This window comes from Ptychodera flava, chromosome 15, assembly GCF_041260155.1.
Source record: "Ptychodera flava strain L36383 chromosome 15, AS_Pfla_20210202, whole genome shotgun sequence".
Lineage (NCBI taxonomy): Eukaryota > Metazoa > Hemichordata > Enteropneusta > Ptychoderidae > Ptychodera > Ptychodera flava.
Genome location: NC_091942.1, coordinates 12,279,724 through 12,303,797, shown reverse-complemented (window position 1 = coordinate 12,303,797; position 24,074 = coordinate 12,279,724). Strand labels below are relative to the sequence as shown.

Sequence of the window (24,074 nt, the reverse complement as noted above, 5' to 3'; positions counted from 1 at the left end):
TATTCTGGTGTAAACTACCCAAAGAGAGCTGTAAAATAATCCACTCTACTGAATGCAAGTAAATAAGACATTATCTCTGTCTTGCAAATATAAATGATTTTATTACAACAATAAAAAATCTTTCATATTCAGCACCATACAGTGGAGTTCAGTGGCAATGTGTTTGCTCATTATTTTAAGACTTGACAAAAATAAAATTCTGACTGTCCTTTAAGTTTTCATTAAAAAAAAAACAATGGATATACTAACTAGTATAAGTTGTACAATACCCCCCCCCCAAAAAAAAAGAAAGGCAAAAAAAAACAACAAAAACTTGTGCTTGACATCATATTGCCATACACTTTTGTGTATGTCAATAATTTTTTTGTTTTCATTCATCTGCAATGTCTCTAGATTTGATTCGCAACTTTGCTGTGAGCAGTATAATTTGCATATCAGATTTTGGTATACCATGATACAATAGTGTACCAATTTACATAATTTTTATCTTGGACTATGATTATGGTTAGCCACCGTTGTGGAAAGGCTTCCAAAGACGCTGAAGCACACCTTAGAATAGCCAAAACTATCAGTTGTAATAACATCACAGGACTTGCCCAGTTCAACTCGGTGATTACTTATTAGCAGCAATGCTAACTATAGTGAGAATGGAAATGCCTTGTCAAGGGATGACAGAGACTCTATAAAATTTGGCAGTGAGGCCCTGTGTAGGTGTTGAAACGCATCTGCATGTAATTCACATTCGTCATTGTCAAAGACAAAGTGCCGAACAGTGGCTTGTGACTCTCATTAACTCTTATTTAAATGAAAGATCTTGATACTTAGTTAAAGATGGAAGGGACACTTGTCATCGTTTACAAATGGCATTCTTTACGATACCAAGAATGATAGGGAAATGTTATCAAAACCAAACTCCTTCAAGAAGTAATCCAGAAAAAATCTGTGCCATGGCAATCTCCAAAATTTGGTTTAAAATTGGTCAAGAAAAAAACACCGTGCTAAAATGACATTTTCCTCATACTTCCCAAAATATAAACATCAATAGGTTTCATTCAATCTTTGTGCTTTGTTCAATGAAAAATTTCCCCTAATACCAACAGTTTGAATAAAATACTGTATCGTAGCATCCCAAAAAGGGAAAAGTAAGTTATATTTAAATTGATAATGATATAAAAAAGCACCTGGCCCAGTAGATATAAACACCTAAATCTAAATAAAGATGAAAGAAAGTGTTACTACCATGAATGCATATCACAGCAGCAGAGTTACCATTTTCAGTCTTGGTATTATCTAGTGCATGAGGATATCTCAATAACACATGCCTAGATGTGTTCAAAACACTGCCTTCACCAAGCCAACGAGTGACTGAAAACAATGTGCTTTTGGACAGGTTTGTTATTCTCAAAATCTTAGTGTTTTTGCCGGTCTACAGATTTCATGGACTCGTTAGGAAATGTGAAAGGTATTTCAACCTTCTGGTTTGTTTTGGTAAATATTAAAAATGCAATTTCCTTCTATCAAGTTAACATGGAGAGTGGTGTAGCCATTTTGAATTTTAAAATATCTGTAAATTTGAGGCAATTTATAATACCGGTATCAACACATTTTCATATTGTACTCTTCATCTCTTAAACTTAGCAAGCTCCAGAGGTTTATAAAAAATAGTTGATAAGTGTAAAAATGTGTAGTTCCTAGAGTCCAAATGCTGCTTAGCTGATGGCAACTTTGCCATATCTATATTTCAATAACATGGTGTAGCATCACCATATCATTCATTCTTCATAGGCTGAAATGTTGAATCAGTTTGTGCAATATATTTCATTTCTTTTCTTTGACTGTATTATGCCAAATGCCTCAAAATGTTCTTGCTTTGACTTCTACCCTGTTTCAGAATCTCTTCTTCTCTTGATAGAGTGTAGTTTATGTATTGCCATTATACAGTCTGACTTCAAAACCAATTACAAATAAGACTTCACTTTTGTATCACTGTAACAAAAAGTTCCCTCACTTCTCATCATCTCCCTCATTCTTGACCTTCTTGGATTTTTGGCGCACCGTTGCCTTGCCAACTGGACAAATGCTCTTATTGAGGCAAGTGTGACACTTTGGTGAAATTGGTGTACATATTTGCTGTCCGAATCCAACAAACAACCAGTTGATTTCTTTCCAGTATTCCCTGTGGAGATAACACACAAATTTTATGCATAAAGGGTTTGTATTCACTGATTTCTTCACGGTTGCTGGGTAGCGGTGTGATATCTCTCTATTATTTGTTGGTTTATCTCTTCAAAAAGTTATCTTTTAACTGGTGTGGAGAAATGTACACATTACTAGTTTTTTATTACATTTGAAACATTATAATTGTCACAGCCTTCTGTTTGATTATTGTTTGACCGACTGTTTCTGTACAAGTGCTTGCACATGTTTTAGATTTTGGAAGTGATGAGGCAGGTTTCACAGATTTAAGATTGATTTGTGCAATCCTGTCTTCTGTAATACATTACATTCGGTACGGGTTTTATCTGAGTAATTTCTCCACGAAGTAACAAAATGTGATTTAGTTTGAAAAAAATTTGCACTTGTTTGTATTATGAGTTTTTAGAGCAGGCACAGTGAAGATATCTGTCTCGAGGCCAATGCCTAAATATTCTCACCTCAATGTCCCTAATAGAGGTCCAATTTTGCTATAGATAACAATGGAATTGGGGCAAACCATGGAAGTTAAAGGGTTAACCCTGTCACCCAAAGAGTAAGGTGCATGTCCATTGTTTTCAATGCCTAGGATTCCATCCATTATCAGGGAAATGAAGATAACAGGCATTCCCTTTCACCACCATGGTTTCACCCAAATCTATTGTCATCAATGATGAGTGTGGAACTGTTTACAGGGAATTGAACTTGAAGGTGAACAGGTTAAAAAGCAATACAGCCTCGACAAATTATTTTGACTTTCACATTTCAAGTGACATACCCATGAGTACTCGTACATGAGCCAGAGAAATATTAGTTACCTTGGCAACCACTCTTCCAGAGCTTTCCTGGTATCTTCCGGCTGATTGGTTGCCTTCTTGACCCACTTCAGTCTGTTACTGATTCTGTGTACATGTGTATCGACACCAATTCCTGACAACTTATCCCAGGCAATATTCATACACAGGTACGCCATTTTGGGTCCTACTCCCGGCAGATCACACAAACCTTTGACTGTGTCCGGAATGTCGTCATCATATTTGTCATGTAAAATCTGACTGGTTCTCTTGATGTAGTCAACTTTTCTCTGAAAATAATCAAAATGAGAAGATAGTGGCACTGAATTCTCATCTCAGCATTTAATCTGCTTTGTTTCTTCATGACTGCATATCTCTTCCATGTCCAACAATATGTAATCTTTTTTTCATTGTCGCTGGCAGTTCAACGTTGAAGAAAGGACACTTTCAGTATATACCAGAAAATTTGATTGCAACCTGAAGATTCAACCTCTTTGATTGATGCAAAAATTAGTCACTGCCGTATCAAAAAGTTTTGAGCAGAGCACAGGATACCATGAAAACATTCAACTCAAAATTTTCCAAACCCAGTTTCCCTCCAAATTGTACCCCTACAATAATTCCTATGCAGAACACAAGACTTTCATAACTTTCAAAACATGGTACCTTCCAGAACCCGACCGGATAGATCAGTTCTCCAAGAGTTTTATCATCTGTTTTCAGAATGTTGCCGACAGTACATCCATGAGCCTTGAGTTTTTCCATAGCTGCTGCATTGACTTGGTCTTTGGTCTGGCTTGACAACATCAGGGATATTAACGTCTGGTACCGATATACCTGCAAAATATCAATATCAAGGTCTATCATAGATAAAGTATGATTAGGATGAGGTCATCACGTTACTAGGGTTCATATTTAAATGATTAGTATTCGAGGAGATGAAAAACAACTTTAGATTTCAAGAAACGTTTATAAATTTCAGGTTATATTTCCAACCAACACACAACTTGTCACATCATCACAGCCTGACAAACTGGTCATTCAGGTGAAAAAATATGACTAGTTCAACTTCATATTTACAAATGGTGAAAAGTTCATGACAGAAGCATATGCACCATGCCGTATGAAATAATTGCAATGAATATGCAGATATGTTAGATTGACAGCAAGGAACTGTATCATTCTTCAGCAAAAAAATAAATCTTTTGCTGTGTTTAGAGCAACTGCAGGTATGAATCTCTGCGGATAATGACAGCCAAAAGCAAGAGAAGGTTACATGCTTGAGAATACTGTCAATCAAGGTTTGTCAGCTAATGAGGACTTCTGAAATCAGAGCAAAATTAATAAAGTGCCATTTATGATAAACTGTTCATACTGGTGTAATAGAAGTTGTAAGTAATGTGAGTGTCTTATTGGAAAATTTGCCATTTAACCCTTTTCCTGCCAGACAGTAATAACTGTATCACTTTCCCAACAGCCAAAGTCAGTAAAAAGCGGTATTGAGCCAAAACATGACGTATTTTCACCCACTTGGCTTGGTATGTTACAGCATCTTTTGTCCAAAAAAAATCAACTTTACAGTATTATGTTTTCCATAGCCTTCAAATGTACAGTATTATGTTAAAATACATCATATGGAATACGTTGTGTTTCATTAATTTTAACCATCTTGACCTGATGGTGAAATATGGACTTGGCAGGAAAAGGGTTAAAGAACATAGGGGTATATCATTTTTTTCTGTTGGACAAGAAATATTTTCTAATGGAGCTCTGTTGCAATTTTGACTGAGTGTCACATTTACCTGAGGAGCTGCATACTGATCTGCGACTCTTTCACAACCCATACTGTCAACCGGTGCGTCTCGTTTTTTCCTCATCTCTCGAACGTTTGCAAATTGTTCTCTCCACAGTGGTGGCTGCCACTTTGGAGCCTCAGTTTCTGCCTTCTCAGTGCCGACACATGTTGGTTCAGTTTTCTTGAGTTTTGGTTCTTTTTCTTCCTTTTGTTTTCCCTTTGTGGTACTGTCATCATACTCTATCTTAATGTGGTGCCTTTTGACTGTTGTTGTTTTGGATTTTCTGGTTGTGGAATTCACTGCTGCGACGTCACTTGAATTTGAGATTTCCTTCCATTCTTGCTGTACAACATTTGATGTTCCATTCACTGCAGTAATTTTCTGGTCAGTCTTCTTGAGAAGGCTTGACATTGACCTTGTGCATCTCTGTGTGTTGCTGAAGTACACCGATGTGGTCATGATCTCTTCTGAATGGGGAATGTAGGATTGAAAAAATAAACACAAGGGAATGAAACAGAGATGAACCATGAATAAAAGAAAATAATGATGAAGGGGTGATTGCTTTGAAAAATGACTCAATGGTGGTAATTCAATGCAAAAATATATAAACAGATAAACAAAGAGACAAGTAATAGAATGTAAATGTAACAATTTACAGGCATTGCACAGAACAAAAAAATTAACTGATGGCAAGGCAAGGTATCCATCTTGTGCAAAAAAAAGTTTGAAAGTCAACATAAATTATAATACAGGTGTAATCTTTCTTTTGGAGTAGTGTGTGCCTTAGTACAAGATTAAATCCGAATTCACATTCTTTGCAAACTGCATTGTCTGCATATACACAACTTTTACATGTAAATATACTTCCCCAACAAAACCAAGCAGGGTTTCCTAAGTCACGTGACACTAATAAAGAACCAATGAAAGCGCAGTCATTGAAATGTATGGGACAGGAGATTGTCACATGTAACTTGTAAAGGGCTAAGGGATTTAGAGATGAGTACAACCTGTTGAATACTGCTATAGTTACAAGATCAAAGTACTATTGCTATGCACTTCCCGTTGAACGATGTATATTGCAGCAAGCGATATGCGGGAGCCAGTTCTCAATCGTAGTGTTGTACCATCAGATCCACCGCCGTGCATGCTATAGCGCCTGCTCGACTCCAGCGCTCGCAGTTACTCTTCGCTCGACGACGCCCTCTGTGGTGAGCATGTAACTTTACCCTGATCACGTGCTACCATATTTGTCCCAGCTGACAAAGTGTCCATCATTAAAGACACTGGATTTACGTTTTTTCCCTATTCAATCTCATTAGACGTACCCCACCATTGGCTCTAAGTTACCATAAGTCTATAGGACTGAAGAGTGTCGATAAAAATAACGTTTTTTGGGTAGTCTATGTTGAAAATATTTGACAGTCCCTGTCAAGGTAGGGACGTGGTAATCTTTATTTGCCGCCATTTTGAAGAATCAATCTCGTAGACGGTCACTCAGTACGTAGGTCGGTCGTGTTACGACCACCGACCACCCGGGTTAATGAACACAAAAGTAGGAATACCGCTCGGATTTGCCGGTCGACCACAAGGAGCCATGAATACGGCACCGAAAGGTGCTATGGTAGTGTTTAATACCAATGCTCACCCAGAATTGGCTCAGCTTGTGACAAGGTTTGTACTGAACACATCGTTCAATCGTTTTCTACGCACTATAAAGCACGTTTCTCAAATCAGTCTGTTACCGCCATACGCCGACGGAGTGCCACAGTGCGAGATGCACAGTCCACTCACTCTTCGTACAGGTAAATTTATTTAGCAATACCGCCCCTCCACACAAATTGAGCAGCACATATGGGGAATCAACGAGCAACGGCATAATTGCTGCAGATCTGGTAGCTCGTATCCTTCCCCGGCGTTTATGACTATGTGTGTTGTGGGAACCTTACGGTTTACATCGCCTAATAAAAAAAATTAGGTTTAGGGAACTGCACCAACGGCACAACAAGCCCTGCACAGCCCTACGTGCAAGTATGGAGGAGGCAACAAAGAGACCTAGCTGCAAAATTGTAGCTCTACGGTGGGGCGGTCGGTGAGTTTCGGTTTTTGCGACCTCGCTCACCAGTAGAGCTACAATGCCGAAGGCCCTGAAGCATACAAAATAAGCACGCTGCACATGGCACGGCATTTTGATGTAAAATCCCATATATTTACTGCATTTGGTCATACTGATTTATCACTACTGAAGATTAAACACTATACTACACTAACCTTGTCGTGTATGGGGTTTGGTATTTGTTCAAATACGTCGATCGCGTTCCAAAAACATTTCTTGGAGCCGCCATAACCAACTTCCGGTAATGGCGGCTCCCAGAAACACGCTCAATGTTTATGGAACGCGATCGACGTGTCTGTGCTAATACCAAACCCCATAAACGACAAGGTTAGTGAAGTATAGTGTATAATCTTCAGTAGTGATAAATCGGTACGACCAAATGCAGTAAATATATGGGATTTTACATGAAAATGCCGCGTCATGTGTGGCGCGCTTATTTTGTATGCTACAGGGCCTTCGGCATTGTAGCTCTACTGGTGAGCGAGGTCGCAAAAACCAAAACTCACCGACCGCCTCACCGTAGAGCTACAATTTTGCAGCTACAAAGAGACCCTACTACCGCCATGGTGAGACTATCACCACAGTATAGTGTGACGACACTCAAAACAAAGTAGACATACCAAGCATCCAAAGACTGCAAAGGCATTGTTATTTGTACTACTATTGTAGGACTGTTGTTGTCACTTTCACAGTGCCAGTGTGAGTGAGTGCAAACGTGATATTAAACACGTAGGAATGAGCAAATAGTCACATTCAAAGATATGCTCAAGTTGAATGCGTAATCAGTGTACGACCAAACCAGCAATGAGCACCAGCTGTTTTTCCATATCATACATTAGAAATAATTTTAATGTATTATTTGGAGTTGCAAGTAAACAGAAGTTGTTTTCCGTCGATTAGTTTGAAAGTACTATTATGATTTTCTTGATTTGCCAATGTAGGCAAAATTTGAAGATGAAAAGGTCCTTCACCGAGATTAATACTAGTATAATATCTAAATTTGTAACATATCATATAATACTTATTCAGATTGTTAATGCAAAAGAAATGTTTTCCAAATGTCATGTGGTGTCACACGTATTCTGCATGTAGTGCAGAGGGTGAGAAATGAATCTTTGACTATTTTACACCATCAGCAAATATTGTCATTAAAACAAGCAACCTGTTTCCCCATTGTCATTGTCAATTGACATTTTAGACAAAAATAATGTAGAGCAGGTCATGTAGAAACATGACACACAAGTCTCATTAATGCACACAGCTTGTTCTAGCAGGTTAATAAATTACCAAGTATTTCTTAAAAGTTAACATAAGTTTTTGCATTATAATTTTGATCGATAAAGGAATGCTTTCTACAGATCAAAGAAGGATAAAAACTTAATTGTTCCAGTTTTTTCCATGGAACGTTCCTTTCACATATATTGACTTTTTTCTTTCAAATTTCTTTGGATGAATCTGTTAATAAGTAGACAACCTTTCAAATGCATAGTTAAGTTCAAGACCAAAACTTGAAGAATAAATATTTCCGTCTTGTTTGTTTGTGACAGGGTTAAAAGAAACAAAGGTACTTTGACAATTTCACATTTGGCAGATCATAAAAAGTTTATTAACATGCTGTTGAAACGTAAATTTGTATTGAAAGTGTAACATGTATGAGAAGGAAACAATTGAGTATTTTTTATAACATTTATATTGCAGAGTTTCTGTTTGTCATATTCCACAATATTTTGAGAAATATATTCTTTTATCTTTAACTATTATAATTCGTATTATGAGATTTTGCTCAATAATAATGTATATACCTCAGGACATGATATGTTCATCTCCGCGATCATTTATTGCGTGTTTGCTGGATAACAGACTTACAGAAACTTAAATTGGCTGTGCGTGAAAGATTGACCTGTCAACTTAGTTTGCCTTTCTGAAGATATCCCGATCTTGAATTATGTATCAATATACATGTACCATTTAACACCTCCCCTGATAGTAACAATGAGACAGGGCCTCTTTTGTATTACATCATGAGCTGATTTTGAGGAGAACAATTTCAGGAGAACATATTTAAAGTATTTTTATAACATTAATATTGCAGAGTTTCTGTTTGTCATATGCACAATATTTTGAGAAATATATTCTTTTATCTTTAACTATTAAAATTCCTATTGTGAGATTTCGCTCTTTGATCAATATTAATGTATACACCCCAGGACATGATATTTTCATCTCAGGTTGATATTAATTATCCGTTACCCATATTTCATATGAAGAAGGACTAGTGCCACTAGCCATGTCGTAATTAGGACTTGGCCTAGCAGAAAAACAGTTGATGTAATGAACATCCATGTATCACAGATTTTGCCTGTCATAAAACCATCTTGAATACTTCACATAATAAAGGTATTCCAGTTCATTATAAACAGGGGAAAGACAATTTCATTGGCCCATTATCGTTAAGTATAGCCTCGTACATTGTAGTAGCTGTTCATAGAATTATCTGCAGGGAGCAGTCCCATAAAACCATAATACACCGGAACTTATAGCTGTGAGTGACATTTCAGATGTGCTCATTGCAGTCAATATTCTTTGAGGAAAGAGATGTATTCCCAATGTTAATATTTTTTATTTGCTTTCTTTATTTGACAGTCGTCTTGGTATTCAGCCGGGGTTATGCAGTGTGTTCCTACAGGACAACAAAGGTAAGATATCTGTTCGCTTGGAATAACCCGTCTAAATTTTTTTATATCTGTGAATTTGAGGTCAGACAGATAATGGGACTCTGAAAATTTTACAATTCTTTTCTGGTCTTTTTAAAGCTCTTCAAATAACACAAATTTTTACTGTCTTGTTTTTTTTGACAATCGAAAATTTAATTTTTCTCCCTTGAGTTAACACTAGAATGGTGGCCATTTTGAATTTCAAATATTGGTGAAAATTGGGTAACAGGTTTCTCTAGTACTAAAATTTGCACATTGAGCCCAGACTTTTTTCTTGATGTTGAAAGAGAATGGTTGAAAGTGTCCTTGAGGACAGTTTTGCAAAAGTTAGAAGTCTTTTATTTTCAAGGTGCATACTACAGTAGATGACAAACATTCTACCTATTACTGTTGCAATGTGTTACCATCATCACCATTGTTGAACCAGTTGTTTTAACCAGTCCACTCAGTCATGATGTACCATATGGATGAAAAATACAAAGTTGAAGATAATATATGCGGCTATCATATTTGTTTTCCTGCAGAAACACATGTTCAGTTGCGTGAATCGGTACGGGGCAAGGATGTCTTTGTTATTGGAACTGGAACAAAGTAAGTGACAAAAATCGGTATATATCCATGTACTTTTTTTAATGTCACTTAACACATTTTAAATATGGTGGCACATGCAGGGGTTTCATTAAGAGCCGGCAGCCGGCGAAATTGACCGGTTACTCTCACGATTTCGCCGGCTACTTTTTTGGAAAATTGAACTCTTTCATAGCTAAAATATTTTTACCTTCTGAAATGATACGGACAAGTTTCACAAGCTGTGTAATCAAACTTTTCAACGGCTTTTATGTGAAACAAAATTTAGAAGACGAGCGACTACTACAATCGCCTTGTACTACGATGCAGCACGGTCTTGCGTATACTGCCTCAATAAAAATCGGAATTGCAATTGACGATTCTATTGGCTACCTGAATTGCTGATTCCTATTTGGTGACCTTTATATACGCTAATGAAAACGTGCATACTAAACCTGTCGGCCGTCGTTGGCTCAACTCAAAATGGTCAATGAACAAATGAAGACAGAAGCGATCGCAAGGTCAAGCTTCGCTGTACGATCCTCGGTTTTGAAGTGGACCAAGAAACAAGAGAAGGATAATTACGTGGATTTAAACTGTTTTCGAAGGCAATGACCTGATTTTTTTCTCACAAAAAACTTTCCAATTACACTTGGAATTTTAGTAAGCCGATGTGCGTTACACTGTGGTAGGCGTAATTGTGAAGGAGTATAACCAGCTGGATGTATGATATGTACTGGCTGCTCTTCGGTCTATCAACGCCAATAAGAACGTCGCCCAGAGTGGTTACAATACGATCAGACCTCTAAATTCACTTCAAAAGCGATCGTCAGATTAAATCCAAATGTCACTTCTGAACGTACAAATTTCATATCCTATATCAAGGTTCTTACTTTGCATACCCATATAGTCAAATAACCTTGAGGATCTTTGATTCTATTTGCGAAATATGGTAATGATTGTCATTTTTTATCAGTATTCATTATATAAATTATCCTTTTTACCTCTCCAGTGGTATCAAAGTTCTTCATCTAGAGATTTCCATACCAAACATCAGGGTTCTTAATTTTAAGCATAACATTATGAGTGTTTCATCCAGGATGGCATCAACAAGGGGGATTTTCTCCCTTTTCCAGAAAATTTCGGGGGCATTTCACCAGTTCATGTGTTCTACTTGTACCTCTAAGGTGTGACTGGCAACATTTCATGGAAGGGGGGGGGGGGGGGGGGAAGTGGTCCTTGACAAATTAATTTGGGGTGCCAACATTTCAACAGAGGGGACCCCTATCCCCCTGTCTAGATGCAACACTGTATAATATCATCTACTTATCAAATTTATATCATTAAAGGGACATTATTTGTATCTTTTGACCTCATATTGTTGCAAACAAGCAGTTAATAATGTTATTCGTCTTACTGAAAGATGTCTAAAAAACGGTCGACCATAGACAACTTCCATCCCGTTTGCGTACACCGTATAGAACAAGTCATCGTTGATGACCCAGTCCCCGCTTGCTAATGGGTACTTTGATTACAGGTTCTGTGATAAAAATACTTTGATACAGATGGCACTCAATGGCCAAGAATGAGTTCCATGGTGATGAAAAACATAAAACCAATGTAGGCCACTATCCTAAAGGTCATTAAATGAGTCAACTGGGAATTAGTTGACAGGATGTTGCAAAACATTTTTTCATTCTATCCTAATACTAATAGATAACCGGTACCATATTTCATAAAGTTTAATGTAGTATTTACAACACTATGAGACCAACATCTGTATCAAGTTTCATCAAATTTGACGTTGTATTTGTGGATATATCACTCTAATTAGGAAAGTTCATTACATATGCAATTACCAATTAATTAAAATGACACTGATAAATGTCTTTCCATTGTTAAAGCAATGTGAGCTTAACATCTGTACAAAGTTTCATGAAATTTGATGCAGTATTTCTGACATATCAACCTAATTATGAAACTTCAATAATTGACATGATACTGCTACATGACGTGAAACAACTGACGAGCATGTATGAAATAGGTCAATGTCCTTGTACCAACTTTGAATGATACTGGTGGAAATACCGGTATGTCTGAGTTATGGCTCAGTACATGAGAAAATCGTAACAAATTTGCCGCCACGCAGTGATATTTGATCTTACTGTTTAAAAAATCAACACGTATATGTATTACATAAGTCAATGTCCAGGTACAAACTTTGAATAAAATCAGTTGAGACTTGCTAGAGTTATGGCTCTCGACACGAAAAAAAATCATAACAAAATTGCTACCATGTGGCCATATCAGACCATATCGAGAAACAAATCAATGTACTTATGTATACTATAAGTCAATGTCCTTGTACCAACTTTGAATAAATTTGCTTGATACATGTCTGAGTTATTGTTCAGGACATGGAAAGTCGTAAAAAAAATGGCCACAAGGCAGCCATATTGGATCGTATCACAAAACAATTCAATGTGCATAAGTATAACATAGGTCAATGTCCTTGTACCAACTTTGAATAAAATCAGTTGAGATATGCCTGAATTATGGCTTTGTACACGAAAAAATCATAACAAAATGGCCGCCTGGCGGCCATATTGGATCATATCACAAAACAAATCCACATGCATATATATGACATTGGTCAATGTCATTTTACCAACTTTGAATAAAATCAGTTGAAACATGTCTGAGTTATGGCGCTGTACATGAAAAAATCGTAATAAAATGGCCGCCTGGTGGCCATATTGGATCGTATCACAAAACAAATCGACATGCATATATATGACATAGGTCAATGTCCTTGTACCAAGTTTGAATAAAATCGGTTGAGATATGCCTGAGTTATGGCACTGTACATGAAAAAATCGAAACAAAATGGCCGCCTGGCGGCCATATTGGATCGTATCACAAAACAAATCAATGTGCATATGTATGACATTGGTCATTGTCCTTGTATCAACTTTGAATAAAATCGGTTGAAACATGCCTGAGTTATGGCTCTGTACATGAAAAAATCGTAATAAAATGGCCGCCTGGCGGCCATATTGGATCATATCACAAAACAAATCCACATGCATATCTATGACATTGGTCAATGTCCTTGTACCAACTTTGAATAAAATCGGTTGAAACATGTCTGAGTTATGGCTCCGTACATGAAAAAATTGTAATAAAATGGCCGCCTGGCGGCCATATTGGATCGTATCGCAAAATAAATCGATGTGCATCTGTAGGTCATAGTGCTATGCCTTTGTGCCAAGTTTGAACAAAATTGGTTTGCAGTGTCTGAGAAACTGTTGATGACGGACGGACGGACGGACGGACGGACGGACGGACAGACACACGGACGGGACCCAATCTATAAGTCCCCGCCGGACTTCGTCCGCGGGGACTAAAAACCTTGGGTCTGAGGTTAATGGAGGGTACTGTTAACCTCAGAGTTGGCAGGTTGACCTGCGACCAGACCACACTGCTAACTGCTATCTAGGCCGCTGTAAGCATCCGCGTGTAAAAAAATAAACCACACGAAGTGACAGTCGAAAGCGCAGTATTGCAGTTTCGGGATTCCCTATTACCAATCCCGTTTGCTCAGTTACATTTTGACGGTCAGTTTTTCATGGAGATCTTGACGGCCAATCCTGCTCTTAGATACACCATTCTTTGCTGCTACAGAGCACATTTTCAATACCAGCTGACGACGACAAGGCCTATAATTGCGGATCTTTTTTATCTCGTTTGTTCCTCCATATGCATATGTAGACTTGCCCAAAGTCTTTGGGCATAGAAATGTGAAAACAGAGTAAAATGAAGGGATATTTAACTTCAGAAGACAGTCACGTTATTGTCGAGGTGATCGCGAAATTGAGCAATGTACGTACTTTGGCGACTGACACGTACATTATGTACATTGTTGGGTGAAAGCTAACTCTGTGTGGCAGGGCTGTGCCAAACCGCTGGCAGTACCTCGGTTGCGGCATGCAGTTTCTCCACCAAAAACAACCCATCTTTAATCCCAAACTTGCATTGAGTTTCGTTTTCAAGCACACCCACCTCGCCTGGGTACACGGTTTGCCCTGCGTACAGGTCTGTGTGTTCCCGGCGTTACACGGCGTGGAGGCCGTATGCAGGGCTTTAGGTACACGATGTGCTAAGCTGCGCTTCTTACGTAAAGCCCACTTTTGGGAGTGGGTCGGAGGCACAGAGGCCGTAAGCGAACGGGTCTAGGCAACTGTCATTGCGATGTACTCACTTTTGGTTCGAAGTGCGATTCAACTGATACAAATAATTACACGATGCACGGAGAATAACAACATTCAAACAGATCTTGTGTGTCGAGAGGTGACTCCAATCGCGAGCAGTATCAATGACAGTACTCGCCCGGCGCGGTGTGACAATGTCACCGATGCTACACACCGTGCAGTGTTCAGTCCGAGTGCGATGTTTCCAGGTTCAACAAGTGATCATGTCGTGTTTGTAAAACGAACCAACGTAATGGCAAGAAAATGCCCTAAAAATCTTAAAAGTTGACGAAGATTTGCTAACGATCAAAAGCACAGGAAATGCATTACTCTGTACCTGTTTCACTATCACCACAGCAATCTGACATCGTTTTAGTTTTACCATTGACCCAATTGCGTCTATGGTTTTATTTGTTTCACAGTCCGTGTCATCGATACTAAAATCAAACTTACAAGCAAATGCCCTGCTTAGTTTCACTATTTGACAGTAGCTTGTGATACGTGCATTTGTTTATGCGCCGTGTGCTCCTCAATATCCGTTGTGCTGAAGTTAGTGTGTAGGTCAGCCTTTCACGCTCCAGCTGTACTTTGATGGTTGACGTATGCGTAGTAATATTGGTCATGTGCAGGGGTTCAATCATGGCGGTTGGTTCAAATCGCGCGGACGCCCTTACCAACATTGAACCTTGCCGTAAAGAGCAAGAAGGTGGTTTTACATATCTTTGAAGCCGTCCATAGTCACAATTTAGGTCTCCCATTGATTTGACCAGGGATTTCAGTCATCGAAAAATGAAAAAAAAGTCAAAAGATACAAATAATGTCCCTTTAATAATAGTGAATCATTATAGTTTACCTCCTAAAAGCATAGAGGCTTTAAAGACTTGTTTTCTTTGTTCAAATTATCGTCAACATTACCACATTTTATCATTTTTAATTATGAATATCATATTTAGGCCTAATCTCCCAGGAAAATGGCTTTTATGATATGAACACAAATTGCCCTGGAACACTACTGACAATTCTCCTGAAAATACTAGAAATTCAAGTGACTGTAAGCTGTAAAAAGTAAATTTTAGCTCATTTTTCAGGGTTTCCGGCCTTTGGCGGGAGGGGGAACACCCCCTCCCGGACCCTCCCCCGACGACAACCACTTTGTGGTCATGGCAGCTGCAAGCCGCCTAAATTTTCATTCTAGCCCCCTACTTCAAAACTTAATAAAACCCCAGGGCACGTCATTTCTTTCAAGTGCCAGATATCAATCTTTCTTGTTTTCTGTTTGTCTTCTAAAATTTAGATCAGTCATGTCCATGCAATTATCACATTCTATGATTTCGCTTTTCATATCAGTACTAGTATTTCAGACACATACCGGTAAAATGATGCAAACGTTGTCAGGATAATCTTTCTGATGTAATACCCAAGAGCTCAGAATGGTGTATTTGTCGTAATACAGCTACTGCATGTGTACATACTTTATTGAAGAAAAGTTGTTTGCATTATTTAAGTCCAAACAGCTGTATATTGAACGTGCAAAATAGATAATGAAGTAATTTATTTTAAAACAGGTGTGGAAGAGTATAAGCGATCACTTGGGTATGTAGTTCAGCTTGTTGGAAAAACTGCTCTTTCTTTCTCCGCAGAAATGTGAATAATTCAATAATGGAAGTGCTCATCATGACATACTGCGCAAAGACGTCTTGTGCCAGACGAGTTGTTGGTGTTATTCCGTACCTGCCTTACAGTAAACAGAGTCAAATGAGAAAGAGGGGTTCTATAGTGTCAAAGTTACTGGCCCAGATGATGTGTAAATCAGGTAAGGTAGCTGACTATCTCAAAGTTTTAGCAACTGGGGCTTTCATTGATAGTCAAGAAATTGGGATTGTGTGGTTCTGTTGTAAATTTTTGTGTTATACACCAACAAACAAATTAAAAATAAATATTCAATGTATTAACTACCATGATCTTCTTATTTTCAGGCCTGGATCATGTCATCACCATGGATTTACATCACAAAGAAATACAAGGATTTTTTGATGTGCCTGTCGACAACCTCAGAGCATCTCCATTCATTTTACAGTACATTCAAGAAAATGTAAGTAGTTTCTGTCAAATAAAGAAGTGTGGCTTCAGTGTAATGATGCTATCAACTGTGTACAGATACTAGTTTAGCCATGTAATTCAATAGTGCCAAGTCAAACAGAAAAATATACATGCATACAAACATACATGCAGACATACAGATGCCACTGGCTTACGGTATAAGCTCTTGTTGGTATAAATACATATACCAAATGTGAGCTAAAAATTAGTATTTCATGTAACTTTATGAAAATAATTCCTATTTTATTGCTCTTTAGATTATCATATGCCACCATACTAAATTCCTCTTTTAAAAAAACCCATATATTTCTTTCTCAATGGTCGTTTCATAGATCCCAGATTACAGAAATGCAGTGATTGTCGCAAGGAATCCAGGGGCAGCCAAGAGGGCCACATCGTTTGCTGAAAGACTTCGACTGGCCCTAGCTGTGATTCATGGTGAACAGAAAATAGCTGAATCTGATGTGGTTGATGGCAGACATTCACCGCCCACAGTCTCCCCGTACAGGGTAACCGGAACAGGGTTGGAAACAGTGCCGTGTAAGTTTTACCCTTTTCCTATGATTTTCAACTGTCACTATCAGGTCAAGTTGGTTAAAACCAGCAAAACATAATATGCCATATCTATAGAAGGTGTTTTCACTGACTTGACTGCTTGCACACCCAAAAACATAAATGAATATGATTTTCTTTGACTTACCTTGCTAACTTAAGACATTCATAATGTGGTGGTGTTACATGGCTTGACATGATCATAATGATTGATGGTGTAGCAGTCCCAGTGTTCTCCCTGAATAAGGTAACAGGGGCGTGGCGCCCTCTTGTAAATTCCGAGCGCCCCCTTGCCAGGAATGAAAAAGATTTATTTTTTGAAAAATAAAACAATAAAATGTATGGGGAAAAAAGTTGACAGTGATTTACAAGCAAAATGCAAGCGTGAGCGTTGATCCTGCTGCAAACGTAATTCTCATCGATCTTGCAAATCCCGTGCGTTAGGTAACCGACTTAGCTGAGTAAACATGCCAAGGAGCTTGAGGGTAACCAAGGACAGCAGAGTACACTGAAGTTTTTATAGGAGGTTAGAATTTCGCTTGTGTATTCCTTCCCAAAGCAAAATGAACTATTTTTAGGCTCGGCTGGAAGTGTACGTGTATCAGGCTGAGAACACGTAAGCTTAAGTGTTATGGTGATAATTTTGACATCGATGAATAAATGTATGTCTGTCGCTATGTTTTCGTTTTCAAAAAATGTAATCTTCATTGAAATCAGTGAACTGGAATAAAAGTTATGGAACACTGCCTCAGATTTCTTTTCCTTTGAGTTTTTTATACGAAAAAATCTGAAAAAATACTCCCTAAGTGCCACCAAATAACACCATTTTAATCTCTGTTTTTCAAAAGCTCCAACGGCTTATCTTGAAACAACACTGAAACGCTGAAAAACGGCACTACAAGCGACCGCTTACGCTGTCGCTTGTGGCGCTTTGCACCAAAAATCCTGGGGAGAACACTGAGTCCTTTTGGCATCTTAGTTTTATGCTGATTTTGCAATACTTTACATGAAGAGGGTTAATAGAGAAAGTTTAGTTTAATAGAGAAAGTAAAGGACTGACAAAACTTTAATGTATATCATGGAATGAAGCTTTTGATCAGCTTGAAAAAAATTAATGCTCACTGACAAAAGGAATGTCTCTCGATATCAAATGTTTTTACCTAGCATATGTAGTGTATGCTTGATTTTCTTTGTGTTTTGCTCTTTTGTAATTTGTATATTCTTGATTTTTTTCAGTGTTGACGCCAAAGGAAAAACCGCCAATCAACGTAGTGGGAGATGTCGGCGGAAGAATAGCCATAATTGTGGTAAGATTTCATAGTGTGAGAAAGCTGTTCATGTAACTGTGATTTTGATATGGTCTATTGTTTCTCCGTCATATTTGGTCACTCTATGATGTAATACACATATGATGTTGATGATCTGTAGTCGTCCAGTGCTGTCTTTACCCTTGCCCATTATCATGTGTTGTACAGTAATGCTGTAATAGCAACGTCAAATGTGAAAAGAGGCGATGGTGTTCTTTCTGTATGTAAGAATTGTTTTCGTTGACATCACATTGTGCCAATTTACACAGTCACTAAAACCAGCTATTGTAGCATTGAATATAAGCCCTTGCATTGGATAAATTAGAATTGGCAGACTGGCTAAAGATGCGTTTCAGTATGGCAGTTTACGGTAAGGTAACCTGCATCGACATTGGTAAGGTTGGTAGTTTCATTACCATGCCATATTTAACTATGACTCTATGGATAATTTCAAACCTCATTTAGTAATTTTTGCGCTTTTAAGAAATCAGAGTTGCATGTCTTGTCTTGGAGATTGAAGTGAGAGTGTCAAAATGATGCAGAGAATACCTGCATGTTGATGGTGGATGAAGCTGGCCTCATAAATTCAACACATCCTTCATATTTTCATCATTTCATAATGGCAAGATAAAACTTATTTGTTTTAGCATTCCCCAAATGTTATCCCACAGCACTCCTTTCTTCAGAAAGCTAAAATTTACTTGGTGTAGTTGCTATCATTTGATAATGGCAAGATGTAAGGTGTTTGATACAATAATGATAATGATTCCTTAATTTCTTCTAACTCCTTTTTCCCTCCCTCTAACCCTCCAAGATCAAAAGCTGGCGCTGGCTTTTTCATGTTGTCATGAGCGTAAGATTATCAAGTATGTGTTGGACAATAGAGTATTTACACTGGCAGAGGTCATTAGGTGTATAAAACATTGCTATCATACATCGGTCTTGCTCTTGCAAGAATCTTCACAAAAAATTTGCAAGCCTGCTGTGCCAAGTTTGAATTTTCTCGATCATCACCTCAAATATTTCCATAGTGAGAAATGGATCTTTCAATCATAGGATTCAAATTTGGAGAGTGTGAGCAAACTGCAATTTGTGTCCGAGATTTCCAACTATTTGCAATTGCAAAAGAAATTATTGTTTTATCTGAGGAGGAAAAATTTGAATGTTTGAAAGAATTATGCAATATTCTGCCACAAATATATGTCAAACCACTGAAAGCCAAAAATTCTTTTTCACTTTTCTGACAACTCTCCATCCACAGATGAAATGGTCCATTCCTTACACAAACAGTCATGGTATAAATGGTTGACAGTTTGTGTGACTTTGGCCCAGCATACTCCGATCGACTGGCTATGAGGATGGTAGCAGCATGCGTTTGTTTGCTAGAGGGCCTTTAGGGTTGCCCCCAGACAGTCTGTTTCACTTAGCCGTTGGCTTAAGGATACAGACTCGTTTTTGGCGACTCTCATGCCTGAGAAAAAAACAAAACCATGCTGTTACTGGAAAATGGCTAGTCACTTGGTGTTTTGTAACACACCTCATCCAATTTTCTCAGAGAAAAGTGTTTCTTTGGCTATTCCTCATCTCAGGAATAGACGACACTGACATTGTTTACATCATATGCAGACATGTAGATTGTCTTTTCAAACTTTCCCAGTCAACAGTTGTAAAAGCAGTTAACCGGTTAACAAGTTTGGAAACTAACCAGCTCCTTGTACATATCAGCTCCAATGTGACACATGTCATGTGATAGTAAATTAATGACTCACAACAGAGATTTTGGATGAAGTGTGTTACAGTAATACCTATGGTAGGATAATACATTTTGGAGAGATCTGTTGATGACAAGGTACTTTATATCTTAAAATAGCATGGCGTGTATTCTTCTTTTGCCTCAACATTACACAGGATGACATGATAGACGATGTGGAATCCTTTGTCACTGCAGCTGAGATCTTGAAAGAGAGGGGGGCATACAAAATCTACGCAATGGCAACTCACGGTCTATTGTCCTCAGACGCTCCCAAGAAGCTGGAAGAATCAGCCATTGATGAGGTAAGGAAATTCTCATACTTTTGACGTGCACTGCTCTTAATTCATCAGTTTTTATCATTTCTGAAACAAAATAACTAAAAACTAAAAACAATGGCATTATGCTGTTGGCAGATGAAGTGAAACACTGCTTCTTGATTGACATACGAATGACAATGAATGTGTGAATTCTATCCTGGTGTACATGATGTCATTGAGACAAATTCCTTCATTAATTTGTAAAACAGAACCCAGAATAAAATTCATAAATTTTATTGTAAATAGCCTTTTTGAATTACGATATCACAAATGCATGGATTTTATACAGGCTTATGATAACGGTACATTGAAAAATTGCGAGTATTAATCTATAACATTCACGTACTTGGCACAGTCTTGCATACTACTAATATCGCACCCTTTTGGTGAGAAATTTTAGTTTTGTTTTGTTTTTTTTCTTTCTGTGATCACCCACTACAGCTTGACTGAATTTGATTGTTTATATTTTTTGGTGCTATCATGTTGATTTGTTTCTTTGTGGACTTAGGTTGTTGTGACTAACTCTGTACCGCATGATCTGCAGAAACTGCAGTGTAGAAAAATCCAGACTATCGACGTAAGTCCAATAATTGCCGAGGCCATACGCCGCATCCATCATGGCGAGTCCATGTCATACCTCTTCAGAAATATCTCGTCTGATGACTAAAGGCATATGGATGGGGTATCTGTCTTCTCTCAGCCTCTCTTTTATTTTTTTCTCCCCTCGTTTCCCTCCATATGGTGTGTGATACTCTAGGTTTCTCTTGTATTCGATGTTTCAGGTTGTAGTGACAAATACTGTCCCACACGAACTACAGAAACTACAATGTAATAAAATCCAGACCATAGACATCAGCATTATTTTATCGGAGGCCATCAGACGTATCCACTTTGGGGAGTCCATGTCCTATCTCTTCAGAAATATTGCCTCAGAAGATTAACTCCCTCTCCGTCTCCCTGTCTCCGGGGTTGTTGGCAAAAAACTGTTGCCATTCGATCCCGGTTTCCAGGGAGTCCTGCACTTTCCTTGGATGCACTGCCTGTTTTTTTTGATATTTGAAAAAAAAATGCAAACAAAGTTTTATGTGAACAACAATTGAATAGGGTCAATCTTTTCAGAAGGACCCGAACAGCAAACAAGGACTGTTTGATTTAGAATAATTATAAATTATCATTACCAAAAAATAGTGCATATTCATCCCATATCTGCTGTAAGACTGATCTACCATTTACAGTTTACTAACCAGTTTTGCATTTCTCGTTTCTGGAAAATTTTCTCTTTTTAGTATTCTTTACTTGAATTCAACATCTGAACAGCTTCTCTCCTTCCAGTTAAAAGACGATAAGTCTTTCTTCAGCCCATTTTCTTAATTTTTGCAGCAAACTGAGTTTATTTCAATGTTTCCACAAATGAATTGACGTCACATATTGTATAGAATGTTTTGCACTATTTTTGTAGCCCTGTACATGTAATTTTGATGACTTTGGTGTGCCAAAATGTGATACTGTTTTCTGTCAGTGTATTTTGTGAGCCACCCATTGTTGTTTTTTGAATCTGTGGAACGCTAAGTTATGTAAATTTTAGTTACATAAGCCATGTATTATTTTACCAATATTCATAAAAAGCCAATGGTGAATAAAGGTATACTTTTGTGTCAAGAATGTTGTCATGAGTTTCATGTCAATAAAGTGCACAATGGTACAGTGAGAGATGATGTTCCAGCATGGAATGGTGGTGCCATATGGCCAACCTAATGTTTAATGTTTCATAGATTTCTATATTGCTTTATCTACAATAAAATATTCAAAAGTGCTTTACAAAAAGTAAAAAGTACACAGTCAATAAAAATGCAAAACCATTTAAAACAAGATATTAACAAAAATCTCATAAAGTGTCCGATACATTAAAATCATCAGTGCAGTTGAGAAAATTGTTAAAAAGAAATGTTTAATTTGGATTTAAAAGGTTGAATTTCTATTTTCTTTAATTCAAGTGGGAGTGAGTTCCACAACTTTGGACCACAAACTGCAAATGCTCGATCATTATACTTAAAGATCTTGGTACTACGAGATTCGTACCAGAATTTATCCGCAGATTATACCTATTGACCCTGACTCTTTCTACCAAGTCACAAATACAATGTAGTGCCGTGCCATACCATTGAAAGCCTTCAAGACCTGCCAAATAAGAACACCGTTTTTCATTTCCAGCTAGAAATTCCCATGAACTTTACAGTATTATTACCGTATACATAATGATCATGCTGATAGCTGACCTTTGTGCAAAAACCAGTCAGTAAAATTTGTGTTCAATGTTTTCAAGTAGGACTTTTTGCCCCATGCTGAAAGCATTGGTAGAAATTTGTTTAGTCTCTTCTCTTCACCCTAAAGAAAAAAACAACAACATAGAAATACTTGTACTGCTTGCTGATTTGATAGTTTGCCTGAATCTGAATAGTGAAAGTCTTTGATCAGAATCTTTGCGCAAAATATTAAGCATCACCAAGGGCAAGGCCAAACATCTTATTTAGGTTGGCAAACTAGAGTACCCTATCTACCATAGTCTTGAGGGGGTCCCTGTCTGAAAAAACGCCCTTTGCTGTCAAAGCAATTTACCAAGCAGCTGTTCAAGTTTCCTAGGAACCAATGTACCAACTTTGAAAGCTGTCAGACAAATGGTGTCATAGAAGATGAGTTTTTCGAAAAAATGACGACCAGCTCTAGAAAATTCCGTACTTCAAGAAAACTAAAACATGATCCCAAGGAATCAGGAATCCATAATTTACAGTAATTCAAGGAATTGTTTTTTAGAGAGAGATGGTTAAGGAAAAGGTGAGTAAATTGCCCAACCTTGGTTCAAAGGGTGGGCCAAAGTCCCCCTTTTGAACCAAGCGTGAACCAACCAAATTTCAAAAGTAATCTGATGTGCAGTTACGGAGAAAATTCACAGATGAAATTGCTACCACATACACACCTGCAAAATTTCATTTAAAGGCCTGTATTGATGTTTTATGAATGAACATAAAATATGGAATGTCAAAACTTGGACAACCTGAAAAACTATGGCATGATTACTGGAGGCAAGTATGGATTTCTCATCATCATATAGACAATGAGAAAACACTACAACATCTGACTAACAAAATCTGTTTGCACATATACACCAAATAACATAGCAATTGGGCCAGCAGTTTGTAAATTGTAAAAAATACCGCAATTATACGGTGTCGCTCAAATTTGATCAGAATTGGTACATACCAAAGATCAACAATAAGTGTTATTTCTATCTGTTCAGTGCAGGAAAATTATACGTTGATGTTATGACAATTTCTGCACAGTACAACCAGAAAAACAACAAGAAATATTTAAACCAGAAAATTAAGAATGACAAAAGTAAATAAGATCTGAAACTTTAGGTACTGAAGGTCAACTTTAGCAACATGCATAGCAGAGAATCTTTCAACCATGGATGTACAAAAATAGACATCCATGGTTTCAGCAGATCTGTTAATATGTCACAGGTCATAAACAATGACAGGAAATGACCAATAAGCTGTTTCAGTTACTGCTACCCTCCCAAACATAATAGGTACCCTGCATACAAATAGGTTAAAGGTC

General features: G+C 37.7%; 2 protein-coding genes across 3 annotated transcripts; one reads left to right on the top strand and one right to left on the bottom strand.

The window, feature by feature from the left end:
• Positions 1 to 77: 77 nt before the first annotated feature.
• LOC139151181 (endonuclease III-like protein 1) lies at positions 78 to 5,956 on the bottom strand. Its single transcript, XM_070723776.1, has 5 exons — positions 5,791 to 5,956; positions 4,790 to 5,250; positions 3,654 to 3,824; positions 3,012 to 3,277; positions 78 to 2,176 (listed from the first exon to the last, which is right to left on the bottom strand). The coding sequence occupies exons 2-5, from the start codon at positions 5,240 to 5,242 to the stop codon at positions 2,005 to 2,007; spliced, it is 1,062 nt and encodes a 353-aa protein (XP_070579877.1). The 5' UTR covers positions 5,243 to 5,250; positions 5,791 to 5,956; the 3' UTR covers positions 78 to 2,004.
• On the top strand, positions 5,925 to 22,118 carry LOC139151179 (phosphoribosyl pyrophosphate synthase-associated protein 2-like). Of its 2 annotated transcripts, XM_070723772.1 has the most exons (10): positions 5,925 to 6,454; positions 9,540 to 9,592; positions 10,135 to 10,201; positions 16,068 to 16,240; positions 16,404 to 16,519; positions 16,860 to 17,067; positions 18,316 to 18,386; positions 20,295 to 20,441; positions 20,965 to 21,033; positions 21,239 to 22,118. In XM_070723772.1, the coding sequence occupies exons 1-10, from the start codon at positions 6,324 to 6,326 to the stop codon at positions 21,395 to 21,397; spliced, it is 1,194 nt and encodes a 397-aa protein (XP_070579873.1). In that variant the 5' UTR covers positions 5,925 to 6,323; the 3' UTR covers positions 21,398 to 22,118. The 2 variants fall into 2 exon arrangements, with proteins under 2 accessions (XP_070579873.1, XP_070579874.1); XM_070723773.1 differs by lacking the exon at positions 20,965 to 21,033.
• Positions 22,119 to 24,074: the final 1,956 nt, after the last annotated feature.